Genomic DNA, 21,447 nt, shown 5'->3' with positions numbered 1-21,447 from the left:
AGTATTATTTTCATGATTTATGACTTAGGAACTTTTATACATTCAAAAGTACCACTACCTACATATGCTCTACCTTCCTCCCTTCTTTGACATTAACGCTGAAACACAAGAAACATGCACATGTAAGGTTTTAGAGTAAAGTTCTTTGGTTGGGTTCACCTTCCACAGTAAAGAAACATGTTCTGATCTTATTTTACCCCTAGCAGTAGCAATACACAGCAGCAATAAAGGTGATCCCTTTGCCATTTTGCAGGAGTAATGACGCTGTATCTTTGCTTAACATGGCAAAACTGTCATTTTGACAGACTCAACACCAAAAATCAATTTGTTTTTACACTTGTGTTAATAAACACTGAAAGAAGTAAAACAGCAAGTGGTTTCTTTGCAGAGAACCCTTGCTCCAGTCTGACAGTGCTGGATTGGCACTGTCAGAGGAGGAGGGAGACAGGCAGAGTGGCAGAATCACAATAACACAGCAGCACTTCAGCCACTGAACTCCACATGTTAAGTCCAGTGTTATTTAGTAGGATGGTGACTCTACAGAATGATCCAAAGTAGTAAAATTCCAAGTCTACTACAGGCATTGGATATTCACCAGCTGCACACAAATCCTGTGCTTTCAACACTGGCCCCCCAATCTGTGAGAGTAAGTACCTCTCCTTTGCCATGAAAAATTTCAAACACTTAAGTAAAATCACATCCTTTAATGTTTAAAAACATTATCTATATTCCAAACAATTCAGATATTTCCTTTAGAGTTAGGAAATCCCAACATATAGGATGAAATATTAATGCTTTATGTTTAAAGGGTGCTAAGCAGTGCAATGCCACAAACAGCCTTTGGCTCCATTTCTGTGGCATGGGGTGAAGGAAGGTGGCTGGACCATCTCACTGATGTGGCTCTGTGACAATTCAGCCACATTTGTGATGACAAACACAATTCCTTTAAAATTGCCTTAATAAAGAAGAGTTTCATTAAAATTAGACTTCCATCTGAAGTATATGTAAATAAAAAACATTGGCTGGCACAGTCAGCATGGCTCAGTTTGGAACATGAAGCACTGTGTCACTCAGTCCAGAGCAATGGCCTCTCACCTTCACATACCCATAAGCAGCACAATGACACAAATAATACTGCAAGCAACACCCTGCTCTTCTTGGGTTGGTTCCTTTTCATTTTGCCTTCTGTGGGTACTCTGAAAGGCATGACTTGACAAACATTGCTCCAGAACTAATACTTCTGATTCATATTAAATAGACAGATACAATACAGTCACATTTCATTTTCTTTTAGTTACAGTGCAATTTAAGTTAAACTATTCTTCTTAATATATTTTTAAACCTAAACTACACTAGAAAGACACAATAGTTTTATTAATTTAATGATTTTTTATCTGAAGTTGTCTGTGAACTTGTATGTAACAAAATGAATTACAGTTCTCTGTCAAATTACCATTAACTGAAGATAGGGTACAGACTTTAAGTACTGGGGGACAAAGTCCACTGCCCCCAGGGCAGACAAGTGACAACTACTACTTGAAAGAGGTAATCTCCAATTACCAACAGGCTGCTAAAATGTACCTAAGAATTTATCTGTTCCTATAAATTAACTCTGTGGGCTTTGGTCAATAATGATACAATTTACCTGGCAAGTCTCCGTAATTCTTTCTTCTCAAAGAATTGAATTGAAAGCAGCATTTCAAATGGACAAGTAGTCAAATTGCAAAGAGCTCCTGCTTGAAAATAAGTTTGTAAGAATCCACTTCCTCAAGTGATTTGAGGCTGTTTAACACAGGTAAAAATGTGCTACTTGATTCTGGACCAGCAGGAGCCAGTTGCTCCTCAGGCAAAAAGTTGGCAGAATTTTCCAGTCCTTTGCTTTTGTGGAAGTAGCAGCTTCTCATATTGGCAGAACTTAATGTTCTCAGAACACACTTAGAAATGATGTGGCAAACTGTATATCCTGCCATAATTAGCACTTCTTAAAGGCAGCTTTCTCTTGCAAAGCTCAAAGCAAGTTCCAATAAAAAATTTCTTTAAAAATATTTCGATACTCATATTAATGAATAAAATATGTCAAAAAAGTTTGGATGCTATACTCACTACCTAATACTCTGTGTACAAAAGCAGACATATAAAAAGAGCACCTGACCTTGCTCAGGTGAAAAGAACTGAAAGTGGTTTCCTGGATCATGGTACTAAAGGCACCATGGTATTTAGTCTCTTTCACAGAAAGCTTCAAGCCTAAAGAGCAGTTAGGCTGCCTCTGGTAGCTTTCACTAAAAAACATCACAGAACATCAAAATTCTAATCCTCAAAATTATTCTAATTTCCAGCCAAAATTCTTATCACAGCCTGTTAATTCTTTTGCAAACACTGCCTTAAATATTAGGAAAGCTTGCCTCTCTTCTCAGTTCTCACCCAGATATGTACATTTCCTTGGTATGTTTGTGCACAGGCCAAGAAAGACAGCTGACAATCACTTTGAGTCCTTGGTATCCTGCCAAATGATCAGCTCACTGTACTGCCTAGTCATTCTTCTTGAACATCAGCAAGCAAGACATTGTCTAATCCATTTCAAGACTGAAAAATAAAGGCAACAATTGTCCTCCCCAGTTACATGGATGACCATTACAACTGCCCTAAGAATCATGATTTTATATTTGTGTCTACTAGTTCTAGAAAAGTGCAATGTATAGAGGGTGCATTCAAGTTACAGCAATTTTATTTCCCTCCTTTTGAACAACATACATTTGACAATTAAGTTATTAAATTATACTGGGTCCAGCACACCTGGTTCCACTGTCTTGTAGATTTGGTTCAGAAACACTTCCACCTTGTCATCACCCAAGTGACACATGTCCAAGATGCAGATAACATGTTTGCCATCCAGCTCCTTCGCTGCTTTTACAATTTCATCTAGAAGTTAAGAAAGGTGGTTTTAAAAGGTATTTGCTGTATACTCTGTCCAAAATAAAAAAGATGTACAGAATTGAAAGTGTTCTCCATACAGTAATGTTCAACCTTCTTTCAGTGAAAAATTTTATTCATAAATTCCATCACTAAAAATGACAGAATCAGAATTAAATATGAGTTTGTAGTTTGGATATTAAAATACTGTTTTCAGAGGATGAGAACAGCTCCAGCAAAAACTGCCTTGAAAGTTCAGTATTACAGCAATTTACTAAAGGTGGTGAAATAGAATTCACATCTCTTTCACTGAAGAGGTGAACAGTGTCTGATCTACACCAGAGATTTCTACAGAGGATTAACTCTTGCACTGTCAGATAAACCAAGAAATGATAAATGAGTAACATCAGTGAAAGGCAGCCTCACCTGAAAGAGGAAACGTGTCACCAAGCCTCCCACTGCTGGTGGCCTTCTGCTGGCATGCAGAGATACAACTCATACAAGACAATAATGTATCATTCTGAATGTCTTCCAGTTGAAACAAGTGGGGATTGTCAGGGCAAAACAGTGGAAGAAAAGCAACATCTATTGCTATATCATGGTTTATACCTATTGAAGAAAAATATTTTATGTCAGCAGAAAACTTCATATTCAGCCCATCAGCAACTCTGTGCACCACTTCTCTTTTTTTTTAAACAAACCACTGAACTGATTTTTAGTTACATCTTTTGTCCATTAGTTAATAATGTCTAAAAATATGTCTCTACATAGGATTATGCACAAGCACATTCAAATTGATAGGATGTTATGAAATACTGTGGTTTAAGGCTAACAATGCTGATAGTTCAGAAAACATTAAACCTTGGAAGCCATTTCATCCTCCTTTTAACTTTATCTGCAAATGCAGAGAAATTAACTTTATAAAGTGTGCAATACAGTGTTACTTTCATCTTCAATATTGTATAGTCAGTCTCAGGATTCCAATGACTTCAAATATTCTCTGCAAATGTCCCTTAGCAAATAATGAAAATCTTTAAATTATGGGAACTTAACATGAGCACTGTTAATCAAGGCAATTTCTGTCCCTTTTTAAAGGGAAAACAAAATCAAACTTAATAACCCCCAATAAAGCTAGCAAACAGATACACATCAACTTGCATATTTATATTTTGATAAATAAAAAACAATCAACTGGCACTTCATGTTAACCAGAAGCAGCATGGAGCAGTTAATGAGTATGGCTAAAATTTTCTGCCATGGAAAGAAGGCACTGAAAAAATCAACTCAATGAGAATAATGTTGAAAAGAAGCATTTATAGTTGTCTTTAAGAACACTGACTTGTTTCTCATAAACACCTCTCCAGCAGAAAGTCAGCTGGCAAGTGCAATTTATTAATTTGCCTGATTACATCAGGACCTATTCCTAACTGAAATAATCAATAGTTTAAGGACTAAACACATTCTTCAAATAACACTCATAAGACTATGCCAAAAACTGAAATTATACAAAAAGCGTTCCTACAAATAAGATATTCAGGCATTTCATTGAAAAGTATGTTTAATGAGAATAAAATTTACCCTAAATGGGGACTCTAACAAAAATCTAAAATGTCAATAATTTTTCAAACCTCAGGAAATACTCAGAATCAATTGATTCCCTTAGAGAAATCCATTCAATTTCTGATGAACTTACATTGCTCTTGCTTAACCTTTTTTACACTGCAAGCTACTTACCCAGAACTGTCACTTCATAATATCCAAGGCCAATAGCACTTTTAAATTCATTGATGTTTTTATCTATTCTGACTTCTATTGGCTGGTGCACTGCTGCATGAAGGTTGTACTGTTGCATAAGTAAGTCTTTGTGCACATAATCAAATTTACGTGGGATACTTTCTGGGAAAATTTTGCTGTGATGAAAATAATTCATTAACTTGTCTTTCACTTGTGCCCACAGGTCACTCTGCCAGGAACCACAAGTTCTCCCAGGCTCTTCAGTTTCAGCTATATTATTGACTCCTTCTTGATCTATTATAAGCACAGAAAACTTTTAGTTGCTTATATAATTGTATCACTCCTCTGTTAAATAAGAAACAATTTTCATTAGAACATTTCAATTACGAACACATGGCAGAAATGAAAAGAGCTATGAGAAAATGTGAGGTCTTATGCTATAAAGTGCTTCTGAGATACTAACCTAACTTAAAACTTCTATAAAGATATACTGAGAATTTATTGCCCATAATGGGAAACAATCCAATGCTGTCCTTTCAGCCATCCCTTAGAAGGCAGCAGGGAACATTGAGTAAAATGACATTCATAATATATTGCTACAGTGGTTCCCCAGAGGCTGATGCAAACCAGATGTACAGAGGAACTATCTTAACAAAGGTTATAAGGATATCTTTGTTGCCTGGTTTGGACTTGAAGAAAAGTAGTCTTAAGCCTCCTAAGGTTAATATATAATAAAAGCCTCCTAAGGTTAATAACTATTAGCAACATACCTGTGCAATACTGCAAACTGTCTGACACAGCCTGTCCATTTTTATCTTGCACAGAATGTCCATGCTGATATTCATCTAAGCTATAAAAAGAAAATTATAGTGTGTATATGTATACATATATTCATTGTGACAGTTGTACACAGCAGCTGGACACAACAAGTAAACACAATTTACTTGTGCTCAGTAAATCAGCTCAGCAGAGCTCAGGACTGGCTGATTCCTGGCTTTGGGAAACAGACGGGAAGGGTTCGACACTGGCAGCGGTGTCTGCTGCCCTCTACCGGCACCGGGCGGAAACACCACGTGTGACACGGCCAAACACAGGTGACCGACAGGTGACCGACAGTGACTCGATGGCAAACCCCGTGCTCAGCATGCGGCTGCCCTGCCCTGCCATCCCCTCCAGCACCCAGAAACAGCACGAACGGAGCCATGCCCCCACTCCGGAATCCAAAACGACAGAAATGCCAAATCTCTATTTTCCTGTGGACATACTGTCCAGTTGTAATGATCAGTTCAATGAAGCAAACTAAGTATTTGTTAGAGCTTTTTTTAATCATAAAGTTTTGAATTAATGGTAAGAAACTATTCTTTATCAATAAATTACCTAGGATATTATGCAGGAGAAAAACATAAGAGGCACTCTGCAAGCAAACATGGTAAAATAAGCTCTTAGGCCCATGTAGTCCTTTCTTCTTTCTCCTCTTATTAGAATAAAACCCACTGAAAAATGTCTGAAAAAACTTAGGGAAAGGACTATCTTGATTATCTTGCATCACAAACAACTGAAACAGGTAAGACTGTTAAGGCACCATTAAAATTCCTGATCATCAAGTAGTTAATAATAATGGCAAGATACAGACAGTAAAAAAGGAATCAAAGATGAACATGCTATTTACAGCATATTTTATTGATATTAAATTTCATAGGGATTTGCAGGTTTTAAAAATATTTTTTCTATTTCATACTAGGGTGCATCTTGAAATTTTCATGGTAACATTTCCTAACAAAGGGAAAATACCTAAAAGAGTATCTAGTGAAAAGATAAAAGGAAATGCACTATGGGTTTTGAGTATGAAAGCATATTTTAAGAAATACACTCCCATCATGGATTTATCACCTCTGAAGTGACCTCCTTGTAATGTCCAAATCTAGGCACAAAACAATCCTCACTTAAGCAGTACAAGCTGTGAAATTACTGCCCACAAAATTAATTTTCACTTTTGAGATTTGGACCTGTCAAACATAAAATGAAACCCCAGCACAGTGTTAAGAAAGGCTTGCTCAGAAACCAACATGTCAAGTTAGATACACAACAACTTCTCTCCTCATTAAAGCTGAGGATTAAACCAAGTCCTACTGCTGGCAAGTAGATATTGTGGAAAGTGGATATCATGGGTTCTTTCCTTTTAAAATTGTCCAGATTTGGAAGTGAATAGGCTCTGATTTAAAGCAAGCAGATCCTCAGGAAAATACAAAGAAAACTTGTCATGATTATTCCCCACTTCTTTCACAGATCTGCAGCTGGGATAATTCCTACCTGCCCAACACATAATTCCTCCAGGCCTGCTTTGTGCTGGATGTGTGGACAGCCTGACCTGAGCTAGGCTTGTAAGGGAAACTACTTTAATTCATCCAGGTGCTTCTTTGTGAGTGAACCACCATGTCTGCAATGCACCTGAGGCCACCAAATCCTTCCACTTACTGCAATGTGCTCCTGCTGTTGTACACCAAAACATCCACAGCCTATTTTACCCATGCCAGCTTTAGGAGAACTTGTGCCCTGCCAGATTTACTGTTTCCAGCCTGCACTCTGCACATCCTCCTTTTCACAGATGTCCACTTGAAAAAAATCCTTTCTTCACTATTTTCAGATACATTGATACTCAATTTGTCAGTCTTTTTATTTTAAAGCATTGTCATCAAAAATAACATCAATCAAAATATATGGCAGGTCAGTATTTTCAGAAACCATTGGGAAAATAAGCACATCCCATGCTTCACACCTATTTCCCAAGCACTGGGACTAAATGTGATAAATGGAATTCAGAAAAAAAAACAACTTATGACTCACAGCTATGCCCAAACAATGCAAGGAAGTAAAGTGCCTCAAAGCAATACAAGAAAACATCTCACTCACTGATAAAACTGGTAAAACTTTTTTATAGACTGGCTTGAAATGAACTGTTTTGACACCATTGTGATAAACACATCTACCACAGCAAGTAACAGAGAGACCAAAAAGCCTTCTATGAGAACTGACAAGTCACACAAATTGATTTTTAGTATCTACTAATTTCTCCCTGACAAGTTCTGATTTATGTGAAAAAGGGTTGTGAAGGAAACATCACACGCTGTGAAACTTTCCATCATACAAACCTCAAGATGAATTTCCCTAAATTACAGAGTCCCCATTCCCTTGCTGTCACATCCACAGGAAGGAAAAATATAAAAGGGTCTACGTGACAAAAAAATACAGAAGTGAAACTACAAGGACAGAAGCATGCAAACAAGTTCATTTCATGCAGTATGGAGATGGGGCATGTAGTGCAGCAATTCTATGGTAACACACTAAATTTACAAAGATTAAAATTCTAAGAAAACTACTGAGCTTTTTTCACTTCCACATAAAAATCCTGTCTGAAATTCCTGATCTTTCCTCATTCACCATCACTTCATTCTCTATAAATTAAATTACTTTGGAGTACATTAAATTCTTAGAAGTACCATTATGTGGAAGATCTTTACTAGCAAGGATATAAATATCAACAATAATACTACATTACCCATTTGCTTTGTTTCTGAAACCCTTAAAAATCAGGTAAGTTACCTCAGAAATGCAGGAACTGTAGCTGTCAATAAAAAAACTCCAAATAAGCTCTTACTGCTTAAAAACCCAAAAATGAAACTGCATGCTGAAAATAACATACAAAAAACTTGATGCAGAATAGTTTAAGTTAGAATATGTACTTAAATATCTATGATTGGATTCAATGATCCTTGTGGGCCCCTTCCAACTCAGAATTTTCTCTGAAATATGTAAAGTTTGTTAAAACTACTATTGTTATTTCATCAATATATTAAAGTATTTCAGTGAGAGCTGACATTCTGCTACATCTAAGGAACAGAAATCAATGCAATTTTAAAGTATGTCAGCTAACTTTTTCTTTGGCAATTTGGAGAATTCAGCACAATTCTATAGGTAGTTACAGAAATACATGAGTTACCTTTTAATTATATAGAGTGAAACAGCTTTCCATAATCCAACACAGCCTTTCTCCTCCTTTAGCTGGGGTTCTAGCACTAATGGCATAGAGTGGACACACAGGTAGCGAGGAGAGTAGCAGATTGAGAAAAGCAGAGAACAAAGTAAACATGCCTTAACTTCTGGCTTCACCTATAAGAAATGGGGAGAAGACATTCTTCCCATCCTCCCCCCACCCTGCAAAAAGAGGAACATTTCTCAGCAAGCAAAAGAAAACAAGATTCCTTACAGTCAAGGAAGATCTCCTGATTTTTGGATGGATTTGTATCACAAGTCCCTGCAAAGTCCTGCACCACCTGCAGAACCTAAAGCCAGGTGATGTTTTTAATGAACCAGCTGCAAAGCTAGGTAATAACTTCTCCTAGAAAATGCAGTTTCTACCAAAAGGACAAGGAAACAACACATGGGTTCAAAAGAGCCTCATTTATCCCACAGAAAAAGCTGTTGCAAATTAGCTTCCAGTAAATGTGTTTCAAGAAAACAGGCATGCTGGTAGGGGAGCAACACTGCAGAATGGTCAAAAACTTTGTTGCCCTATTCCTAGCACTGTAATTCTTGGGTTTAGGAAAGGAAGAAAGGGAAAAGGAAGAGATGCTAAAAGTAAACCAAAAAGGCAATAAGCCATATATGTAGTCATGACATAAATCCAGATCACTGCCAAAATACACAAACATCCTAAATTACTGACACCAAGGAGTTCCAACATTCAAGTTGCTCATGTTCTGTCTGGAACAAGTGACAAGAATTTATGGCCCTTAAAATGCTCATAGGAAAGCAGCTTCTAGCCCCTGGTTAACAAATAAAAGCACTCACTCAGTTTTCTTAATAATTTCACTTTTGTAATTATTTCAGTAGGTTCCAGACTTGACAGGGCTCTGGGTTTGAAACTCCTATGTGGACTTCAGAAAAAGCCCACCTTCTCTGGATCCAAGCTGAGTTGTGTAACACCTGAATGCTGGGGAGTGAAAGGAGCAGGGGAGTGGCTTCCCAGGGACAACTATACTTACACCTCTGTAGCATCAAGAAAAATGTACAGCTCAGCCACCACCATAAAGTCCATTAATTACCATGATGAAGCTCTGTTATTATATATTCCCTTAGTAGAAGTAGTAGCAATAGAAGATCTTTAATAATATGCCCAAAATTATTTTTCAGATATATTTAGAGTGAGTGCAGATGAGTGAATAGAAAACATGAAACTCTACCCTGATCTGTTCTTTCATTTTGCTTCCTTAGAGATTCCTGATCTGTAAAACTTTTACTTGGAGTATTTTTGTTTGATTATTGCAATTATTCAACACAATTAATTTCACATGACTTACCCAAGTTTTCTTCTTACAGTCCGTGTAAAATAGGGGTGAGATGATACAGGAGTAACAGAAGTACCTCCCCTTAAAGTAGGAAATTCACCATTACTTTTCAGTATCTATTTAAATGGAAATTCACAAAGCAAAGAACTTTGATTTTTTTCTTTCAGGCAGAACTAAACTAAGACACTCAAACGCTGGAAGTTTTCATATGGAAAAGAATCCACTAAATTTGCTATAACACTGCCAAGACAGAACTTCTATTTACCAAGGTTTTCATAATACTAAATGTTCATTCAATGCTAATTATATTTTATTTCATTTCCCCTCAAAATATACTAAATATCCACTCTCTTCACACATTATGACTTATGAATGTGAAAAGTAAAGAAGAAAAATATACCCTTTATAGTATGAGAAATCCACTGCAAAAAAACCAGATGTGACTGGCCTGACTTTTGAAACTTTCCATCTGTCAATGTGTACACCAGGCTCCCAAAAATGAGTATGGCTGTACTAGATTTTACACAAGTGTTGCAACAAAGAGCAGTCTTATACAAGCAGTTACTTTACTCCAGAATTTAACACAGCTGTATCAAACAAATTAAAAGTTATTTTGAGCCCTTAGATTAGCACATGACCACCATCTACTTTTCTTTCTGACAGCAAGTTACAGCTACATGCACTACCCCATTGCCCAGAAATCAAAAATAAGGTGTGTTTGAAATTAAGGAACAGGTATACCTGATTCTGCATTTTCAGCCAAGATGTCTGACTTCCTCACATCACTGTAACTGTTGTTTGTTCCACAGCTATGTCACTAAACTACATTTGGTTCAAGTATTAACTACTTATATCTCAAATCTGTGAGCTTAATAAGAAAACAGTATAAATATTAATCAGAAGAGAGCACCACAAACCTACTTTAATTAATCCTTCATTAGCATGAACAGTGTAACTGTCATCACCTGATGCCAGGAAAAGTTCATAATTACATTTCAAAGATTAAATTATTTTTGCTTTTAAAGCTCTCTTATTATTTTCTACAGCCTGGCCTCTGGCTTAATTTCTGAAAGCAGTTTTTAGAAGATTCACCACATATTAATGAAGAGAGCTTACTGTTCTGCATCTCTTCTGAATCTGCGTGGTGTCCTTCTCTTGACTGAACTCCTTTTTGACAGTGGAGCTTGGTGCTGATGTTCTCCAGGAGTGCAGTGTGGCCCCAGAAAAGACTGAATTTCTTTGTGTTTTCCCTTGTCAACACAGTCTTCTTTGGACACAGAAGAACTTCCAAGAGACTGAGAGGTATCTTTCTGCAACAACAGTTAATTGTTTAAGAATTTCAATGCACTCAAAGCTACCTCTTCCAACTCAAAAACTTGCAAATTTCTGACAGTCAGCTTACATCTAGCAGAAATGATATTCTAATCACATTAATAAGGTAAATTCTGTCTAGAAGGTGACAAATGAGCATGTTGCAGCAGTTGCCTCTCCCACACTCCAATTTACACGAGGTGATCAGTCAAACTAGTAACTTTGAAACAGTTACAAGTTTTACAGAGGACTGCCAAAACACATTCAGAGAAGCACTGAATCATCACGTTTTAAAATTTTGCTCTCAAAAATCAGATTAAGAGACAATGTAATGAGATTCTGAACTCATATGCAAAATTCTCCATTCTAATGACAATCACAGCTGCTTTGGCATTATCTGTCACACACCATACCTGGACCAGGTCCCCTCCTGGGGTTTCCTCAGCTGCATTGCTACAGCTGATGTATCTTATGGCACTGATTATGCCCTGAACAGCAATTCGCTTGTGTTCTCTGTAGTGCAGGTCTTCAATCTCTTTCCCTATTTCACCTATGGGTTTCAAAACTGATTCAACTGCAAAAAATAAATTTCCACAATCAAGTTCTAGAGTCATATAATACCAAAATCTCTGAACACAAGACTAAAGAGAAGATTTACTAAATATTAAATTGATTCAAACTTACGCTTTTAAAGAATTCTAAACTTTTTTGTTATCCACATCACATGGAAAAAAATTAAAACAATAAATCTTTTTTGTGCATTTCTGTTTCAGGAGAAATTGCCAGTTCAATGTAGCCTTCAGAATAACTATTCTTAATTTTGATGTGGCAGAATATTCAGAGTAAAACTTCTGGGTATATGTGTAGCTCCCCTCAGCTTCTACAATTCTCCTGCAGCTAGTGGTGCAATATTTTCTGCGAGGTGAGGATTTAGCCTATGAAACATTTAGTCACAAAAGGAAGTTTTCTTTGAGTAAGACTGACTGGAAAGGCCACAAATCTAAAGATATTTAATACGTGATACCTTCATTGTTTTTACAATATTTCAAAAAGCTATCAGGAGGTCGTGGAAAAGGGTAATAGCCACCGATGACAGTTTTCTTTATTTGATCAGCTTCACTTTGAGATTCCATCCACTGAATGAAGTTTTTCACTTTGGCATCCTTGGTGTATGGCTGGCCCTTGTGCCACCCTTTTAAGACAAAAATAATCAGATATCAAAACCAAAGCAGGCAGCTGACATTTGTTCTCATTTTGAAACTCCCCTGAACACTACCTAGAAAAAGCAAATTAAGAAAATCTTGAGAATACAAAAGATGTCTTTTGTCAAGAGTGTTTCATAAAATGAGTACCTTGAATTCCTTGACTACACTTGCATTTGACACTGAATGTCAAACGTTAAATAACAGAAAAAGCCAAAACAACTAGCAAAAAAATCCTAGAATAGGAAAGCTGCAAGTGTTTTTTAATATTTTAAGTAAGTGGTAACCACAATTGCTACTCTATCAAAATATTAACAGCCTGAAAGAATTAGTAAACATGTCTTAACCTAGAAATACTTTTTAGAGATAAATCCATTTTAATGCCTTACAAGAATGCCATTTGCCTTCTTGTCTTCTGCAGTGATGTTTCCTTATTACCTCATAGTCTGTACTGATTTATTGTGCTGTAAAATGAAAATACCCTTTCCAAAGAAACAACATGAGAACTACATCAAACTAGAAGCAGTTAAATTACCTTTAATGAATATTTGACTTTCATTTGAAGTTGTAAGATAAACTGTCCTGGAAGGATTCTCAGTCATCACTCTCATCTGTGTGCACACCAAGTATGTCACTGGAGAAAAAAAAAACTTCATTTTTTTTCCTGACAGTTCATTGATTTTAGAATAGCAAGATTGGCACACACTGGATTAATTTTATTAAGTCCTCTAAGCAAGGCAATTTAGTTCTTGACCCTACAAATGTTTCACAAAGGTTTTGAGTCTCCATTATAAATTACCATATGGACATGTAATTAAATTTGGAATTTAATTTCAGCATAGATATTACAACTGAAACATGAGATACTTCATCAGGTAGGATATCATTGAAACAAATATCACAAATATTGGTATTAGATAGCTGTGTTTCTTAAGGATAAAAAGTATAAAATAATGAGAAATTATGGCATGCCACTGCAAAATTTCTAAACAGAGCTCAAACTTACTCTTTGGTTAGTATCTCAGTTAAACACTGGAATGTCATTTCTTCCCACTTCCCCAGAACACTCAAGATGAATGCAGCCATAATCTAAGCAGGATTGTGCAGCTGGTGCTGCATCAAATGATAAAAAAATGCATATCAACACCAACCAGTGTTCAAAAAAGAATGAGTGCTTGGAGGAGAAGAGAAAGAAGGCAAGAAGAAATATTTAAAGCTCTTCTAAAATCCTTCATTAAGGATTCCCTAGTTTAAAATTTATTAGTCTTAGCTCACTGATCCACTATCTTCTGCTTGAGGAGATGAGATAAATTGTGACATTTTTTTATTCAGTGGCAACTAATCTCAGAATTAGAAATTCACAATGAACTAGAAAAACATTAAGAATAATTATTAGTATTATAGAGAGATGAATACTTGGATGAATATGCTCAAACACATCTGGCTGAGAAGTTGCAAACAATTCCAGTATGAACGGTTGTTCTGAGGTCCCATCAATGGCATGTGCCCAACGATACAGCCAGAAGTCTTCACTGTGTTCTAGACAAACAAACATTAAGAAAAATGTATAAGCATTTACTTAGAAATTTAGAAACTATTTGATAAGTTCTGAAAGTCATATTTATAGAAAAACCTCTTTTTCTGGTTCGCTCAGCTCTTCCTACAAATGTCACAAGACCAATAACATCACAGGAATGATTGTGCGGCAAGTCATCCAGCTCTGACCTAAAAGCAAAATAGAAGAAAGCTGGGTAAGCTTTCTCAGAACCTCTGCAAAAAGCATTTCCAATTAACATTCACTGTAAGGTAGTGTAATTTAAATTCCAGCTTGATAACCAATAAAATTCTATTTACCTTGTGATAAACCTATATTTAACTTCAGGTAATCCCCACTCTGGCTTAACCATTTCTTCTGGAATAATACTTATTTCAGTAGGAGGATCCCGAACATTGAGGCAAATTTCTGACAAAGAAAGAAAAGTAACATTTATGGCATGAATACAAATTATCATCATCAACACTGTTATAATAATAATAATATAACAAAAGTATCAAAACCCATAAAGAAACTGGGGTAAAGTTTCTTAAATATTCTGACTTTGTGAAATCATTCATCAATTTCTCTGAGTTCAGGTTTTCATCAAAATAAAAAAAGAATTCAGGTACAACAAAGCAATTTTATCATGTGAGTAATGTTAAACTCTCTAACTGCCTACGAGAGACAACTGGTAGAATCCAGGCAGTATTTTAACAGGAACTAATCCAACCACTCTGATTAGACACAAAGTACTTTTTACACTAGCTGTGTTGTCAAATGCCAGTGAGGTCTGAAACTGATGTGCAGACAATGAAGTAAAATAACTGGTGCATGAGAATTTCCATATTTGATGCCAGTTCAATAGGATAGAAATACACACCATGGCCATGGAGGAAAACAAAAGGTCTTCCCATGCCTATTCTATAGCACCTGAACATTTTAATTTATTTCTCAGACTGTTTTGATGCTAAATTACAAATAATGGTGGAGCACTGGGGCAAGCAAGGTGTTCTTCAACCAGATTAAAAAATACAGGAATAGTGGCTTCAGCTTCTAGAATACACAAGGCAGTACTCATAACAGGACAAATCTTGCTGGTATATAAAAGACAGATTCTGATTAGGTTTCTTGGGTTTGAGTAAGGGATTATTCAAAAAATGCACCCAGGGAAGAAATTAAGTAGATATAAATAACACATACAACTGTTTATGTAATTATATCTAGTGCCTCACCCTGGCAGTGCAACATTTGGAAGGTGTTCTACTTCAAGTCAGAGCCTCTACTTAGGGATGCTCTCTAGGCTTCTGCTTTCTAGAAATGCATCCAGAGAACTATGGTGGTTTTGCATATGGATGTTTAGGACAGCATTGCCACGAAAATTCCTGAAACAAAACTTTCCCATGCATCAAAACTATTTCTCAATTGTTTCATTATTTTGAGATTAAATGAAAGTCATACACTCAGGTCAGGATTACACAAAGGCTGTCATCAGTGCCACACAAATCCACTGCTGTGTGAATCTGAAATATGCACACTGCCTGGCAGGGGAACTCAAGGCATTGGTACTAAGTTCCAAAGGTTTGAGGCTGTGAAATGGCACCTCTCAGCAAGTCCCACAATGCTGCAGCTGCAAACAGGGGCCAGCAATGCAGAGCTGCCTGCACAGCAGTCAAGGGATGTGCCTGAAGCACAGCACCTTGCAGAACTCTCCATTTGGAAACCTTTTAATACTTTGATAAGTATTAAATAAGGGAATTGATAACTCTCCAGATACACTGTACAATATTTGCAGTTGAGTGGTTCTAAGGACAGACTGGAAAGTTGGGATTTGATGGCATTACAAATTTAAAATAAATGAAGGAAAAAGTAATTGTTACTTTTGTGATTTAGTGTAATTGAAACCTGAAATATTGGCCCACATGGGCATACACAGAGATACTTAGCAAAGTAATAATTTCACTTCATCTGAACAAAAAAAAAAAAACAAACAAAAAAAACCTCATGCAATGGAAGTTGCAAAAAATCCATCTTACATATGCTCTAGAATTTTTTTCTGGATATTCTGTTTTCTTGTGACTCTGTTCTTATATGACATTTGGTCATACCCTCCATCCATGCATCATGGGATTATGTGAATTCATATTAAGAAAAAATTCTCAGCTTTGTGCAAAGAACTGAGATCCTGTACATACTTTTCTATGAACCAAAGATTTACAGTTTCTGCAGTTTATCTGTGCACCATGGTGCTCTCCAATGGAGTGACTTCTGTTTCTTCCATTACAGAGCAATTACCCTTTACAGCCCAGTGGCTGTGTTGGCCATTTTGATCTCTTTGTTACCATTCCTACCCCAATAATTCTTGTAAGAAATCAGAAGTGCAGAAGTGCATGAAAATGCAGAGATAGTTGCACATAGAGAAAGTCACCTCACATGGCATATTCTACTCTTCTTTGCATAGAAAGGCTTTGTGGCAATTATAATTGTTTTCAGGGTTGGCTTGTAGTTGTCATCACCTTCCCTCACAAACTTCCATTCCCAGCTGAACATTTCTATCTCCTGCCAAGCCATCACAAATACTTCAGACATTGAGATCTGGTTTAAATGCAAATATTTATCAGTCAGGGAAGATACTGCTTCTGGCAGTGAAAACATTGCTTCTTTTTGTGCACTGTAGCTAACTTTTTGTAGCTTCTTTTTGTGCACTGTTTCCTGACTCCATTAGGAAACTGTCATTGTCAATAAGTGATACATACATCACCCTTCACCAACGTGCATATTGTTACAAGAAGTTATTTGAATTTTCTGAATGTTGGCTGTCATTTTGTTCTGAGTATAAAAGCACAAAATGGGAAAGAAGAAAGAGTGAAGGAAGGGAGAAAACAACCCCAAAGTTGATCAAATCCAGTTTGAAAAGGCCATTACCGTTATATTGCAGGACTTGTATTTTTGTAGCATAGCTCCTGTGAGTATCTGCCACACTAAACAACTGGCAAGTAAGACAATGCTTTTTTTATAGCCAAGGAATATTCTTCATGCACACTCCCACAGTGATGCTCTTTCAGCACACAGAAGTCATCAGTGCAACTTTTTATTCTGTGGAGTTGTGCAGATACTCTGGGCCTTGACAGTATAAAATCTAAAGTCAGATGAGGTGATAATGTCCTTCAATGACCTGGAAAAATATGTGTGCAGTGTACAAGTGATATGTGTGTTAAGCAGGAAGTAGAATCAGATAAAAATCATTACTAGAGGCCTATCCTTATAATCTCTGTTCCTGATATCAGAGATTCTTTTTTATTTTTTAAGTAAAGGGTTTAACTAATTGTGGCAGCAAACTGTGTAGACATGATTCAATATAAACAAGGAAGAGCAAGAACCTGAAAGCTCAGACACCTTTCAGAAGTACTAATTAAGGATTTATACCTTATCAATTAATCTCAGCAATGGATCACTTTCTATTTTATTTCTATGGAGGGCTACTTTGCACAACTGTATTTTATAGACTCAAAATGGGTTTCTGCAATACTTAACCAATTGTAGCAAATCTCTTCATCTGTGAATCCCCTGGGGTGGGGTGTGTTTTAAACGGGTAACTGGATTTGATGGCATACTTGGCAAGGAGCAGCACTGTGCCAACCTTCATGCTGTGATACCATTCAGGACACAGAGAGTTCCACAAAACCATCGACATCATGCCTGAGCCATCAGCAACTTCAAAGTAAGCCTGAAGAAAAAAAGAGACAATCTACAGTCATCATATTTATTATCATTCTGCTAGGTATTTATTTTGGATAATGCACCAGTACTTGACTCATAAATGATTTCTCTTGTTACAAATGGATACAGAAGATGTTCCAGAACTTGTACTGAATACTGGAGTGGAAAAAATTCCCAATTTCTAACCTGGTCAAATGCTGAATCTGAAACTGAGCAGATAACTAAGCAGTTAAAAAAGATTTTTAAATTAACCCACCAAACCTCCAGTCTCCTTTTCCAAGAAGTTCAACACAAAAATATCACAAGTTAAATGTATTAGAAAAATCATTAAGAATTTTACAATAAAATAATCTATCTGAAAATCAACAGATGACAGAATCAGGGCCTAGAAATAATTTAAATATAGTGCTTTTTTTTTTTTGACAGGATATACTAAGTGCAACTTTCAAAGCATAGAGACCAGAAATGTTTAGGCTGTTAAACTACTAACACCTCAAAGTATCCTTTCCTTCACAAAAAGTTCAAATGAACTATAGTAACTGAAATTCATCCACTAAAGTTTGTAAATATATGATCATAAAACTCAGCATTTGAAAACTCAGCTCTAGAGAGCTCAATATTTTTGTAAAGGCAGCATTTTCCATATAAAATAGCTATAAAATAACTTTATGTGCTTACTATACAGGAAAAATTATTTTCAAATATCCTACAGAAATCTGAGTGTTAACCTATGCATTTATCCCTCTTTACCTGATAAGGCATATCCATTTTTTTCTCTGGTTTTCCATAGTACTTTAGTCTAGATTTGTGCAGGATTCTCACAAGAAGTGGATGGAAATGCACTCTGCTTCTCCATGTCATTTCCAGATGACCAAGATTAGTCAGTTTGGAGACTAAGGTTAAGGGGAGGGGAAAAGAAAAAACCAAGAAAGAGCATTCATGATCGAACATCTAAGTTTTCAGGAGTAAAGTGGCAGGAGGTTACATGTATTTTATTAATGTTTCTAACATTTAACAAGGCTCACCTGCTGATATCATTCACCAATAAAATTCTGTTATGAATTATCTGCACACAGCATAGTTTTGCTCTTCTTTTTAATTGAGACACATTTTAAATGACACAGAAGAACTGTCAGATGAGCAGAAGGGCTATTTAAAAACCACAGGTGTCAGCCTGCAAGGGCATCACACTCATGCAGAAGTGCTGTTATACCTCTCTCCTCACCAGGCTTCATGGAATGGCCTGAGCCCCCCAACACTGACCACATTTTGGGTGGCAGTTTCTAAGTGTGAGCATCCTGCCCCACAGACCAGACACAAGACTACCACTGCACCCAGTGTTTTTGACACCTCAGGAGACTGGGCACAAACACCACAGCTACATACTTTCAGTCAATATTTGTAGAGTTTAAAAAACTCTCTCAAAGCAACAAAGAATCACAGAAGGGGTTGGGTTCAAAGGTTCTCGTTCCCTCTGCCGTGGGAGGGACACGCAGCACCACACCAGGTTGCTCAGAGCCCCATTCAAGCTGGTCCTAAACGCTTCCAAGGGTGAAGTATCCACAAGCTGACAACTCTGGGATACCTGTGCCTCACCATCTTCCCAGGGAAGAGGTTTTTCCCACAGGAGCAGGTGAACTGTGACACAGGTGGCACATTCCTAGTGAGGCCAAACACAGCTGGAGGATATCAGGAAGCTCAGCCCAGCTGCACAAGCAATCACAGAATCAATCAGCTTGGGAAACACCCCTAAAATCATCGAGTCCAACCTATGACCAAACACCACCCTGTCAGCCAGGCCATGGCAACAAGCGCCACATCCAGTCTTGCCTTCAACACCTCTAGGGACGGTAACTCCATCACCTCCCCGGGCAGACTGTTCCAATGTTTAATCACCCTTTCTGCGAACAACTCTTCCTTATGTGCAAGCTAAGCTTTCGCTTAAGACTATGTGCCCTTGCACTGCCGCTGGTTGCCTGGGAAAAGAGCCCGAGCCCAGCTGGCTACACCCTGCTGTCAGGAGACTGCAGAGAGCGAAAAGGCCGCCTCAGCTCCCTCACGGGACCTGTGCTCCCGACCCTTCCCCAGCCCCGCCGCCCCCCACACACGGCACCGCCCCCTCCCTCAGGGCGTCCCTGCCGCACCCCTACAGCCGCCTCCTCCGCGCTTACCGTCCACATCCACCTGCACCGGGGGCCTGTCCCGTACCCACACGTCTCCATAGGGATCCTCGTTGTTCCAGAGCGGCAGGTAGTGCCTATTGTCTCCGCGGAGGGGCTGGTGCGGGCGGTGCCCGTCGGGCGGGGTGCCCGCGGCGGCGGTGGCGGTGCCCCCGTCCCGCTCCAGCCCCTCCAGGCAGACGAAGCCGCGGTTCAGGCGCCTCTCGTCGTAGCGGAACGAGCAGCGCGTCAGGCGGAGGCGCGTGCCCGGCCGCAGGCGCGCGCGCTGCACCAGCCCGTTGAGGCGCGGCGCGAGGTGGCAGCGGTACCAGCCCGCGCCGTCCGCCAGCGTCAGGTCGTACCAGTACTGGCGGGGGGCGGCGGGCGGCGCCTGCGCCAGGTACCGCTCCACCGCCACCACCGTCACGTCCAGCGGCTCCGAGAGCACCGCGCTCAGCTGCGAGGAGCGCTGCACCATGTCGAACACCCTCTGCAGGCAGAAGGCCTCGCTGCCCTCCGCCGAGGCCGCCGCCCGGCTCTCCTCGGCGCATTCCGGGGTAGGGTCCTGCATGACAGCGCCCTGGCCGCCCCTCGCGGGCGAGAGCCGCGCTCCGGGGCGCTGCCGGGGCCGGCCGCGGCTTCCCGCTGTCATGGCTGAGCGCAGGGCGCCGCCCCCGTGGTGCGCGCGCGCGGGGCGGGGCGGGCGGGCGCGCGCCTTTCAAACCTCCAACGGCCGGGGGCGGGGCGGGGACAGTGATAGAGACACGGCGGCCGGGGCGGGGACGTGGGGACAGCGCCGGGGACAGCGCCGGCCGGGGAGGGGACAGAGACGGGGACTCGGGCCCGGGAGCGCGGACGGAGCTGAGGCCCGGGGAAGCGGTGGGAGAGGCGGCCGCCGGTGTTCCTCCGCCAGGCCGGGGCCGCGGCTGTTCCCGTGCTCGCTCGCCGGTGGCTGTGGCGGTGACCGGGCGCAGGTGCTCCCAGCACACCGTCGGAGGGACAGAGGCCCTGATCGGCGAGCATCGCCTCGGTCCCTGCCTCCCTGCCGCACCTGTTCCTGGTTCCACAGCGCTCGTCATGGCTTCTTCCTTGCCATCAGTGTGTTCCCAGCCGCGAGAGGCTTGTGCCTGCTCCTAATACTGTATTTGTCTTTTACACAGTTGCAGTGTGAGGGTAATCGTAATCATTTTGCCATTGAAACAGTCTACTGGGTCTTGTTCTTGCTCCTATCTTCAGAAGAAATTCTTGCTAGTGGTTCCTAAGTGTGTGAGATTTATATTATTATTGATTCTTGTCCCACTGCAACTACCCACTTCTTTATCACACCATAGAATCAAAGAATGGTTTGGGTTGGAAGGGGCCTTAAAGACCATCTGGTTCCAAATCCCCTGCCATTGGGACACTTTCATTGATCTCATAAGTAGTCCTGTGAAAGCTTACCGAGATCAAGAACTTTGATATTTTATCAGTGCCTGTATTTTTTTTTCTAGTGGAGGAAGCACCTCTTATGAGGAAAGGTGGAGGGAGTTGAG

General features: G+C 39.3%; 1 protein-coding gene across 1 annotated transcript; it reads right to left on the bottom strand.

Moving 5' to 3' along the window:
* Positions 1-20,567, bottom strand: RADX (RPA1 related single stranded DNA binding protein, X-linked). Its single transcript, XM_058814191.1, has 15 exons — positions 19,928-20,567; positions 18,507-18,649; positions 17,571-17,763; positions 14,357-14,465; positions 14,136-14,227; positions 13,919-14,041; positions 13,038-13,136; positions 12,325-12,492; positions 11,714-11,874; positions 11,106-11,299; positions 10,002-10,070; positions 5,415-5,494; positions 4,645-4,938; positions 3,337-3,519; positions 1-2,919 (listed from the first exon to the last, which is right to left on the bottom strand). Exons 1-15 carry the CDS (start codon positions 20,565-20,567, stop codon positions 2,774-2,776), a joined length of 2,694 nt encoding a protein of 897 aa, XP_058670174.1. The 3' UTR covers positions 1-2,773.
* Positions 20,568-21,447: the final 880 nt, after the last annotated feature.

This window comes from Ammospiza caudacuta, chromosome 14 (genome assembly GCF_027887145.1).
Source record: "Ammospiza caudacuta isolate bAmmCau1 chromosome 14, bAmmCau1.pri, whole genome shotgun sequence".
NCBI lineage: Eukaryota > Metazoa > Chordata > Aves > Passeriformes > Passerellidae > Ammospiza > Ammospiza caudacuta.
This window is presented reverse-complemented; position numbering and strand designations above follow the sequence as displayed.

Excerpts from the sequence above, each read along its gene's own strand:
- RADX (XM_058814191.1), bottom strand. The coding sequence starts at position 20,567 with ATGACAGCGGGAAGCCGCGGCCGGCCCCGGCAGCGCCCCGGAGCGCGG. Across the intron at positions 12,493-13,037 it reads AAGTCAAATATTCATTAAAG|GGTGGCACAAGGGCCAGCCA; the intron begins GTAATTTAACTG and ends TTGTCTTAAAAG. Across the intron at positions 11,875-12,324 it reads ATATTGTAAAAACAATGAAG|TTGAATCAGTTTTGAAACCC; the intron begins GTATCACGTATT and ends TATTTTTTGCAG.